This window comes from Vicugna pacos, chromosome 10 (assembly GCF_048564905.1).
Source record: "Vicugna pacos chromosome 10, VicPac4, whole genome shotgun sequence".
Lineage (NCBI taxonomy): Eukaryota > Metazoa > Chordata > Mammalia > Artiodactyla > Camelidae > Vicugna > Vicugna pacos.
This window is the reverse complement of record NC_132996.1, coordinates 32796922-32809309: the sequence shown is the minus strand read 5'-3', so window position 1 is coordinate 32809309 and position 12388 is coordinate 32796922. Positions and strand designations below refer to the sequence as shown.

Here is a 12388-nt window from a genome sequence, read left to right as displayed (position 1 = left end):
TGCCACAAGAAAGTCAAGGCAAAAAGTATTCAAACGAAAGCATGTCATTAAAATGGAATCAAGATAAGAAATGAGAATAAATATTCTAATTAATAGAAAAGTTACCTAAGGAAAATTACTGAAAAAAATCTAGGTGCAATAATTGAAAGAAATTTGCAAAATGTAAACAGCTAACAATCACAGAAACACGGACCAGTTATCAAGTTTTCTTCGACAGAAGGGGTAAGCAGTGTTCACTATTCTGGAGTATTCCAAAACCCTAACAGGAGCTTAACAGTTAAGTAAAAATGCTTTGAATATTATTTTGATTATTTATCTCCCCAAAACTAGCTTGTGAAATACTTACCCCAGATCTCTATTACAAGACATCAGTACCTACAACTCAACATTCAATACCCACTAGAGGAATAAATTTCAAATTTGCAGGGCGTATTACTTATTTAGTTTTTCCACAAAGGAACCAATTTTTTCAAATAATAATTTTTAAAATTAATAATTACACACAAGTATGTTTAGTCAAAATAATGTGCTTTAGGGTAAAGTAATGGTAGAAATCACTATTACTAAACTTTTAGTGTGTCAAGACTTATATGCATAAACACATTATGAACAAAATAATGTTCATCTTAATCTGTCAATCACTAAACAAGTCAAAATAAAAAGTGATCCATATCTCCCTCCACAGTTTAGTAATGGTTCAAAGTGGGGATTTCTTTCAACTTACTATTTTATATCCAAAAGAAGGCTAACCTCCCAAGGTGACTTTGAGCCTAGAAATTTAAGCATCACTCTTGGCATGATCTAATGGTTTTATTTACACATAAAATAGATTTAACTTTTTGTTTTGAAATAATATTACACTTAATTTGTCTAAATTCTGTAGGTGGTCCTAAAATATTAGTTCCTTGAGGCCAGAGATGTTTAAAACAGAATTGTACATTGAAGATATTCAATTAGAAATACTCTTGGAAGTCAGTATAAATAATGCTTTTTAATTACGTACCTACCAGTTAAGAGAGTATAAAGTAACTGAATTTCTCCTTTAAAGAGGGACTTCTCTTTACGTTAAAGAAAAGAGTACACTAAACCTCACTAAAGCTGGGCAAATACATAGGAAGGCATAGGAAGTGACAGCGATCCTTTTAAGAAGTCTTTAAAATACTCAACTAGAATATAAGTTTCTGAAATTCAGAAACAAAGAACGAAACTGAAGATAGTACAATAAAGCACCCACATAATAAGGCTGTTTTCCAAAGGGTGGTCTCCCCAAAAAATATGAGGAAAAAAGAAGTTCATATGGAGCTTGGCACATTTCAAGGCACTCTTACAGTCTCCCTTGACCGTTCCAGCAACGCTGTGGCCTAATTTTATGAATGGAAAAAACTCAGCATAAGAAGATTGAGCGACTTGCCCAAGGTCAGTCAAGAAATTAGTGGTGCAGCTCTACCTAGAAGGGTGCACTTCACCTGACACTTTTCTCTACATCGCCCTGCCTCCCCGACTGAGGCGTTATTAGAGTAAAAGAGCAGTGAATCAGACTCCTTTAGGTATCCGCACTACCCTCACCCGGCCAGAGAGGCGGGGATTCGCCTCTGAAGGCGCTCCCCAACAGCTCGGCCGGAGAGGAGAAAGTTGTGCAGGTCACCGATCAGCCCAGTTAAGTGACAAGCTGACAGGCGCAGCCCCCAGTGGATCAGCTCTGCATTCCCAGGAGCCCCTCCAAATCCGGCGCCAGCGAGACTGCTCCCGGAAACGTCTGAAAAACCTCCCGGTGACTTTCGCCCCCTCCTGGGCGCGAGGAACGAGCTGGGAATGATCCAGAGGGCGGCCGGCCACCCGAGCCAGCCATGTGTCCAGCCCGTCACGCCCGCCTCGCCTCAGCCGGCTCTCATGCCTCGACCGCAGCCAGAGGCCCAGCTCAGGATCCAACGCAAAGGCTGCCTTGGCCGCCGCCGCCGCCACCGCCGCCGCAGCAGCCTCAGGGCCCTGGCATGGCACTCGCTGTCAGGTCCCCGCCCCACCCCTCCAGTTGGGCCCCTCGGCCACGCTGTCCGCGCCTCTGGCCAGGCCCAGAGGGCTCGGCCTGCCAGAGTCCGCCCGCCCGCCGCCTGCCGCCGCCGCCAGCCCGGCGTCCTTACTTCATTGAGCTGGCGCTCCGCGGCCTCACGCAGAGCTGGGTCCATGGTGCCCCGCAGGGCCTCGATAATGGTGTTCGGGTCCATCGCACGGCGGACGCGGTCAAACCCGGGACTCGGATGCTACTGGGCCAGGAATAGCGCCGCTCACTGCGCACATGGACCCGCCGCACTCCGCAGCGGCAACCGGCGCGAAAGGAAAGAGAAGCGCCAAGGCCCCGGATAGAACCTCTTCTCCTCGGCGTGGAGGCGGGAGATGCTCCGGCCACTTCCTGTCGGCGCGCTCGCAGAGAACCTTGGGAGTTGTAGTCCACTTGTGCGGTCCGCAGCCCGCGTGGCCCTGAGCTGTCGATCCTACAGACGAGACTTACTATTCAAAAAGAAAAAATGTTCAAACTACACAGAAAGAAAATTAAAACAATGAATTACAAAGATTTCACGTAATAATATACCTATGGTGGCCATAAGGTAAGTCTGATGCAATGTGTGATACTAGCAGCTGTGTAATTGAAGGAAGCCTTTAGAAAAGCAATTTGAGATGTATTTCTAAATACCATAAAAATGTTCATAATCTTTGACCCAAGTAATCCTATTTATAAGACTTTCCTCAGAAAATAGCACAAACGATTAAATGAGCTTTATGTGTGAAAGGTGTTTATCACTTACATATTTAAAATCATACTAAAATTATGGCAGGAGTTTATACAAATCACCTCTAAATACAGAATAAAAGCAAAATCCCTATTAAAACCCACCTTCTTCAAAACAGTCAAACAATCTTAAAAAGGTTAAATAACTTGCCCAAGGTCACTTAGTAAGTGTGGATTTCAAACTTAGGACGTTTCTGTTTTCAAAGTTTTCATTCTCTCCACTGAATTTTGAGAACCCTACTTCTCAAAAGAAATGTGGAACAATACGGGAATGGTTAAGCAAATTACAGGAATCCAGTCAATTAATTTTTCACAGCCATCAGAAATTATAAATATTATATACCTTGTAACATCTATATATGGCTGTGTGTGTATATATATATGTATTATAGATACAGCTTTGTAACAGACAAAAACGGGGGAACAAGGCTGGCAAATGAAAATAGTTGATTTTCTAGGAAGGTGAGATTTTGAGTAATTTCTTCTCATATCTGTTATTTTTGTAATAAGTTATGTACAAAATGAATCATAAGCCTTCAAATCCAGTTTGTTAAAGGATCACTTATTGTTCTTAGTTTGCAAAAAGGAAAAAGGGGGCACAAAAGCCTTTCTCTGGAATAGTGGGCATTGCAATACTAATCCTTTAGGTGCTAGCCACTGTGCCTAGAAGTAAAGTATAATTATTCCTAATTTACAAATGAAGACTCCAAGGCTCATTTTACTTAAATTGTGAAAGATCATAAGGTTTTCATAATATAACCTGTAGCTAGATCTATCGTTGTAATGATACAGTCTAAGAATTTCATTTCCCTATTCCATCCCTCAAATGTAAGGGCCTTGAAAATAAGAATTATGTTTTGCATCTTCACCTCCTATGACAGAGTTTGAATGTCTATCAGGAGTTCAATAAATAGTGAGTAAATGAAAAAAGGAATGAATGAACTAGTAATAACTTCTCGGTGGCTGAGACAGAATCGAAACCTCAATCTTCATGATTCCAAAGCCTTTCCTTTACTACAGAGCTATTTTAGATTCCAGAATTCACTTGTATGTCATGGAATTGTGACAATTACAGCATAGCACAATGTATAAAAAGCACATAGAAAGTGCTCCAAAACCATTAATTCCCTCTCACTGAAACTGGAAGGAGCAAGGAGTTATGGGGGATGGCTTTTAAGCTATAGTACTGGGAACTGAGAGCCAGCAAGGTTTGCAGATCTACAGCTGGAGTGGGGACCTGCGTCTCATGCTTCAAAGAGAGTAGAGCCCATAGGGTACTAGACCCTGTCTAGGGAGCCAGAGTTCCTTTATCCAGACAAGGAGCTTGGCTTCAGGACCATTCAAGAGCTGGCGGCGCAGTTACCACACCCAACTTACTTATAGGTTTATTTTTATTTTGTTAAACTACTAACACAGAAAATGTGACTTATATGACTGGTAATTTAGATGTCATTGCCTCCAGGCCAGGGACCATGTCTGTCTCTTTGTGGCAGGCATAGAAATGAGCATGTGATCAATAAATAAGAGTATGAAGAGTAAAAGGAAAAGCACCATGTTAGGCCAGTATAAACATAAATAGAGAACCCTACCTCACCCCTCATTCCCAGTTCCCAGTGCCAAAGGGAATATACATATCTATGCTTCCTTGGGCTACCTTAGTCTAAGGAATGCAGGGAGGTATAAAACACAGGGTTTCAGAGCTAGTTTTGAGCTAGGGTGAGGTTCCACAAAAATCAAGAAAAGATAAGGAACAGTGGTGATTTGGTTAACTGATTTTATAATAAACATAATGGTTCTTTTAGTCAAACAGAAAAAGACTGTCTGGCTGCCGGTAAGAGGAGGGGGAGAGGTTCAGGGAGTGACCGTAATAGCTATGAGGGAATAAAAAGAGTTAATCTTTCCTTTACAGCCTCCACTGGAGGCTTTTGTGGGTGAACACCAATGACAAGGCTCTTGAGCATAAATGTCTAGCACTCAAAGACATCTTAAGATTTGGTCTAATCTGTCTGACATGACTGGATTTTGTCAAGACATCCTGTAATTACTGAAAGCCCACATCCTATATTGCCTATGTTAGGCCTATTTCCGATATCTAAAACATTTCAGACAAAATTTTTCATGAAATTTAGTTTTTCTCAATAAAGATAATCATTATCTTTGTAACTAAGTGGGATTCATTTTTATACCTGGTGAGATTTTTTTACTGTAAACAATTTAGAGTGTAGGGAGTAAAAAAAAGACATGAAAGCTAAGAAAAGAGCTACTGATTACATTCTGAGGCTCGTACAAGCTGTGCTGCCTTGGCTAAATCTTTTGTATCTTATTGGCCCTCATTTTTTTTTGATATTAAAATTATTTTTAATTTTTAAAAAAATTTACAATGCTATATTACTTTCTGGTGTACAGCATAGTGATTCAGTCATATATATATGTGTGTGTGTATATATATATTTATATATATTATTTTTCATTACAGGTTACTGCAAGCCATTGAATATAGTCCTCTGTGCTATACAGTAGGACTTTGTTGTTTATCCTATACATAGTAGTTTGTATCGCCAATCCCATACTCCCAATTTATCCTTCCCTTCCCCTTGGCCCTCATTTTTTGTTTCCATCATCTATAAAATGAGTAAATAATTCTACCCCAGGCTCCCCAAATTATTCTGAGGATCAAATGAGGTTGGAAAGTGCTTTGAAATTATAAAGCTCAGTATAAACATACATTGTTATTGGTATTAAGGAAAAGGCTGAGGAGAAAAGGAGCTAAGAGAACAAGGAAGGAGAGCTATAGGCAGTGAAGAAATGGAGACTCTGTAAAGCATCCTTCCCAGCAGCTGTAAGTTTGCACTTTCAGCAGTTTGGTACATATGTGTCTTTACAAAGCTTAGTGTATGCAAGGAAAGATTAAAAGACAATCTTGTGTTGAAACTGTCACATGAAGACCATTTTATTATTGCATTTCTTTTAAGTACACTGACCTACACAAAATTGAAGTTTATGCCTTAAATCATATAAAAATCTTTAAAGGTCAACTTCATCAAGGTATGACTTACATAGGGGTATGGCTCAGTAGTAGAGTACATGTTCAGCATGCACGAGGTCCTGGGTTCAATCCCCAGTACCTACCTCCATTAAAAAACAAACAAACCAAAAAGGATATAATTTACATAAAATTCAACAAGTTTTCACAAAGTTATACACCCATGTAAGACCACCATCATTGACATATAGTTTATATCCATCAGCTCTTCCCAGTCAATACTTATATACTCAGCCCCATGCACATATACTCACCAATGTGCTTTCTATTAACTATCAATTAGATTTGCTTTTCCTAGAGTTTCATGTAAATGGAAGCATTCAGTAAGCACTTTTTATGTCTGGCTTTTTTTTTTTTCATTCACTATAGTGTTTCTGAGATTATTTCTATGATGTTGAATGTATCAGTAGTTCCCTCCTCGTTGCTAAATGGTAGTCTATTGACTGGGTATACAACTATCCATTCATCACTGGTGGACCTTTGAGTCACTTCCAGCTCTTCACTATTGTGACTAAAGCTGATATGTATATTTATGTACAAATATTTGTGTGGATATATGTTTTCATTTCTCTGATAAATAGCTAAGAATGAAAAGGCTGGTTTGTACTTTAAGTATATATGTAACTTTATGAGAAACTCAGTCATTTCTGAAATTGTACAAGTTTGCATTCCCACCAACAATTATGGGCATTTCACTGTTTTATGCCTTCATCAACAGTTTGAATGCTCAGTTTTTTTAAGTGTATCTAGTGGAGTGGATATGTCATTAAGCGTGTCATGGGTAGTATACATCTCTCTGATGACTTAATAATGTTGAGCATCTTTTCATGTGCTATTATCCATTTTATGATCTTCTGAGAAGTATCTGTTTTGTCTGTTTTTAAAACTGGGTTGTTGCCTTACTGCTGTTAGGTTGTAAGATACTCTGGGTACAGTTCTCTCTGTCAGATTTCTGTTTTCCAGTTTTCTTTTAAGTCTGTCTTTCTGTTTTAATTGATCTTTCAAAAAGCAGTTTTCCGTTTTGAAAAAATTCAATTCATCTATTATTTCTTTCATAATTGTGCCTTTTATGTTCTATGTAATAAATCTTTCCCACTTGAAGACTGTACAGATTTTCTCTTATGCTTTCTCCTAGAAATGTTACAGTTTTAGCATTTATGTTTTGGTCTATGATCCAGTTTGAATTATTTTTGTGTATGTATGGTGCAAGGTAAGGGTTGAGTTAATTGTTTCTGCATATGGATATCCAGTTAGTACAATTTGTTAAAAAGTTTACCCTTTGAACATTGACTTACCTTGACACTTTGTTGAAAAATCAGTTGACTAAATACATATGTGTAGATCTATGTTTGAATTGTCTATTCTGTTCCATTGATTTATTTATCTGTCCCTATGCCATGTTTTGATTCATGAAGCTTTCTAGTAAGTCTTTAAAGTCAGGTAGCGTAAGTCGTCCAACTTTGTTACTCCTTTTCAAAATTGTTTAGACTATTCTAAATGCAATGTTATTTGCATTTCCAAATACATTTGAAAAATTCAGCTTGTTGATTTCTAGTTTTAAAAAAGTCTGTTGGATGAAGCGAACTAATATTTGCATTATAGAGATCCGAGAAAGAGAAGAAAGAGAAAGGACCTGAGAAAATATTTAAAGAGATTTTAAAAAGTCTGTTGGGGTTTTGATAGATATTGCATTTAATCTATACATCAATTTGGGTAAAATTAATATCTCAATATTGAGTGTTGTAATCCACAAACATGTTATATCTTTCTATTTATTTAGATATTTATTTTAAAAATGTCTCTCAGTAATATTGTTAGTTTTCAATGTACAGATTGGCATATATTTTCTTACATATATCCCTATGTTTTATATTATTGTTAATGGTATTTTAAAGTATAATTTTCCAACTGCTGTTGCTTGTTTCAAGAAATACAATTGATTTTTGTATTTTGACCTTGCATCTTGCAATTCTGCTAAGCTAGCTTATTGATTTTAGTAGTTTCTTTTCTATGTGCCTTAGAATTTTCTGTGCACATAATTAGGTCTTCTGCAAATAAAAAGTTTTTTTTTCCTATTCTTTAGCCATAGACTGTTCACAAATTTTCTTTATCAGATTTTAAAAGTTCCCACTTGCTCCTAATATTCTTAAAGTTTTTGACATGAACATAGTGTTGAATTATGTCAAATATTTTTCAAGAGCTATATATATTATTATATGAGTTTTTTCTTTATTCTGTTAATGTGGTAAATTATATATTTTTTATTGAGTTATAGTAGGTTTACAATGTTGTGTCAATTTCTGGTGTACAACATAATTCTTCAGTCAGACATGGATATACGTATATTCTTTTTCATATTCTTTTCACCGTAAGGTACTATAAGATATTGAATATATTTCCCTGTGCTATACAGTATAAACTTGTTTATCTGTTTATACATACTAGTCAGTATCTGCAAATCTTGAACTCCTAGTTTATCTCTTCCTACCCACCTCCCCCCTGGCAGCAAGTCTGTATTCTATGTTTGTGAGTCTGTTTCTGTTTTATAATTAAGTTCATTTGTCTTTTTTTTTTTTTTTTTTAGATTCCACATATGAGTGATATCATATGGTATTTTTCTTTCTCTTTCTGGCTTATCTCCGGGGCTATCCATGTTGCTGCAAATGGCATTATTTTATCATTTATGGCTGAGTAGTATTCCATTGTATAAATATACCACAGCTTCTTTATCCGGTCATCTGTTAATGGACATTTAGATTGTTTCCATGTCTTGGCTAGTGTAAATAATGCTGCTATGAACATTGGGTTGCAGGTGTCATTTTGAATTAGGGTTCCCTCTGGATATATGCCCAGGAGTGGGATTGCTGGGTCACCTGGTAAGTCTATTTTTAGTCTTTTGAGGAATCTCCATACTGTTTTCCACAATGGCGGCACCAAACTGTATTCAATGTGGTGAATTATATTCATTGATTTTCACACGTTGCTTTCCTAGAATAAGCCTTATTTGCTCATAGTGTATTACCATGTTTACATATTGCTGTACTAAATTAGCTAAATTTTTGAAGATATTTACGTCTGTCTTCATGAGGAATATTGCTCAGTAGTTTTCTTTCCCTAAATGGCTTTACCTGGTTTTAGTATAAGGGTAATGCTTGCCTCATAAAATTTACTCCTTCCTCCTTTGTTTTCTGAAAGAATTTGTGTAGGACTGGTATTATTTCTTCCTTATATATTTGGTAGAATCCAACAGTGAAACTATCTATCCAAGTGAACCTTGGAGTTTTCTTTTTAGAAAGATTTTGAATTATGAATTTAAGTTTTAATAGCTATAGGACTATTCAGATTTCCTACTTTTTTTGAAGTTGGTTTTGGCAATTTCTGTCTATCAAGGAATTTGTCCCTTTCATCTAAGTTGTCTAATTTATTAGCATAAAGTGGTTCATAATATTCACATATTAATCTTTCAGTATCTGTAGTGATAGCCCTTCTTTCATTCCTGATATTAGTAATTTGTGCCACGTTTTGCTACTTCTTGCCAGGTCTGGTAATTTTTCATTGGATGCTACATATTATAAATTTTATGTTATTGACTGAATAATTTTCTTGTCTTTCTTTAATAAATGTTGAGCTTTGTCCTTGGTGGGCAATTAAGTTATTTGTGGTTCAGCTTGACACCTTCAAGTCTTGTTTATAAGGTTTCTAAGGGTAAATCTGAATTAGCATTTATTATAGGGCTATTTTACAGTAAAACTATGGTATGGGCTTTTGTGGTTCTATTGATATTCCAAGTGATCAACAAGGTCTCTGAAGTCTGGCTGGTGGGGTCCCAGCCTATGACCCTGCCTTGTGTGAACTCTAGGAACTATTCAGTTCACAGCTTCCTGGTTACTATTTGCCTAATCTTTGAAGTTTCACACTATATATAAACACCCTAATATTCAACGAAGACTCAGGGAGACTCCATGTGAATTTCTTGAGCTCATTTTCTGTGGAGTCCCCTCCTTTCAGAAACCCTACCATGCTATCTACATTCACCTTGGCCTCCCTAAACTTCAAATTCTGTCTCCATGACTCAGTAAGACCACAATACTCTTTATGGTAACCCCCTTCCTGCCCTATGGTCCAGATTGTGCCTTCAGACAGAAAATGGTGAAAACTATAGGGCTTACTTTATTTGTTTTCTTTTTTCAAGGATCGCAGTCCTAAACTGCTCCTTGGTTGAAGTCTGAAAATAGTTGTTTCACAAATATTTTGTCCAGTTTCTAGTTGTTTACAATAGGAGGTATTGTGTTCACTATTACTCCACCATGGTTGGAAGCAGAAGATTCTTTGTGCAATTTTTAGCTACTGTGGACAGGTGGATATTCTCTTTATCACCCAAAGTGTTCAGGATAATCATGAAGATCAAAGGAGAAATCACATATCAGGATTATTCTTTAAATTTACAGTGAAAAAGTTTCCTTTTACCTGCTCACTCATAATGTGGGAGAGAGATGCTTACTTTGCACAGTCCTTTAATATGCAGAGCCAGCACAACAAGCAGATTGAAAAGGGAAACAAAGTCAGAACACATGTAGCTTTGACCCCAATTCTCGGAAAACTCTGACCTGAGGTCAGATTACCCATTTCCTAGGAAGGAGGCCTGCGGGTGCTTATTTGGTAGATTTCATTTTCTAGGAAGACAATCTAATTGAGAACTGACCCAGAAAAAAAACTAGCTTTTAACTTGCAAAAATTATTCTATTTAGCCATAGAGCTTCAATACCATTATGATTTAGTAGAGGGAACATTACCCTCAAAGGCAAACAGACATGTGTTGAATCTTGACTCTACAACTTCCTAGTTTTGACATGACTGAGGGCCTTAATTTTCTTTTCTATAAAATAGGAACAACAGCGATTCTATCGTTAGATTGTTGTAAGATCATGTATATCAAGCAATTGGCACAAGTCCTGCATGCAGAGTTCAAAGAGTGCAGGTAACTTAACCAATGGTAATTTGAACAGATACTTCAAAGACGGCAGATGGCAGATAAGTATGTGAAAAGATGCTCAACATCATATGTCATTAGGGAATTGCAAATTAAAACAACAAGATATCACTGTACAACTATTGTAGTATATGGCTAAAATCCAAAGCACTGACAACACCAAATGCTGACAAGAATGTGGAGTGACAAGAACTCTCATTTGCTGCATGGAAATGCAAAATGGTAGAGCCACTTTGAAAGACAGTTTGGCAGTTTCTTACAAAACTAAACATACTCTTACCATATGATCCAGCAATCACACTCCTTGGTATTTACCCAAATGAGTTGAAAATTCACATATAAATAAAAATCTGTACATAAATATTTATTGCAAGTTTATTCATAATTGCCAAAACTTGGAAGCATCCAAGATGTTTTTTCAAAAGGTGAATGGATAAACAAAGCACAGTAAATCCATACAATGGAATATTACTGAGCAATAAAAAGAAATGAATGATCAAACCACAAAAAGACACAGAGGAAGCTTAAATGCATACAGTTAAGTGAATGAAGCCAATATGAAAAGACTACATACTATATGATTCTGACTGTGTAACGTCCTGGAATAGGCAAAACTATGAAAAAAGAGAAAAGATTAGTGGTTGCCATGGACTCAGGGGAGGGAGAGAGGGATGAATTGGTGGAGCACAGAGGATTTTTAGGACTGAAACTATTCTGTATGATACTGTGCTAGTGGATTTATGTTATTATACACTTGTCAAATCCATAGAATGTACAACAAAAAGAATGAACACTATAGTAAACTATGGACATCAGTTAATAATATGTCAGTATCAGCTCATCAGTTATAAGAAACGTACCACACTAACACAAGATGTTAAAGATAGAGGAAATTGTGCGGGGAGTGGTGAAGGGATATATGTGAACTCCCTGTACTTTCTAATCACTTTTTCTATAAACCTAAAACTTCTCTAAAAAAATAGAATCAATTAAAAAATCAATAGTAGCAAAATGAAAAAAGTGTGTAAGTGGAGACCAAATGAGTGGTTATCAAGGGTTAGATATGGTGGTGAATAAGGGGGGAAAAGAAGTGGTATGACTAAAAAGAGGGTAGCACAAGGAAGATGTGATTATGGAATAGCTCTGTATCTTGACTGCAGTGGTAGCTACATGAACCTACACATTTGAGAATATGACATAGAACTATACACACACATTGTACGAATGTCAATTTCCTGGTTTTAATATTGTGCTAATATAAGATGTAATGGGGAAAGTGGATGAAGGACTTCTCTGTACTTTCTTTGCAACTTCCTGTGATTCTATAATTGCATAATAATAAAGTTTTGAAAAATAATAAATATCGTAACCAAGAGGAGTCTAAGTAGACATGTGAAATGCCATGTAGCATCCTAGATGGGATCCTAGATGACAAAAAGGACTTTAGGGAAAACAGGACATCTAAATAAGGTATGGACTTCAGTTAATAATAATGTATCAGTAGTGTTTCATTAATTGTGACAGATGTACCATACCAACATAAGATGTTAATAATAGAGGAAACTAGATG

General features: G+C 36.8%; 1 protein-coding gene across 1 annotated transcript in view; it reads right to left on the bottom strand.

Moving 5' to 3' along the window:
- The window catches only part of IPO7 (importin 7), a 40513-nt gene extending 38132 nt beyond the window's left edge, over window positions 1-2381 (bottom strand). The window contains exon 1 of the mRNA XM_006203513.4: window positions 2139-2381. Within this exon, the coding sequence (XP_006203575.1) occupies window positions 2139-2222 (84 nt within the window). The 5' untranslated portion in view covers window positions 2223-2381. The remainder of the gene's footprint in view (window positions 1-2138) is intronic.
- Between the last annotated feature and the right edge of the window lie 10007 nt (window positions 2382-12388).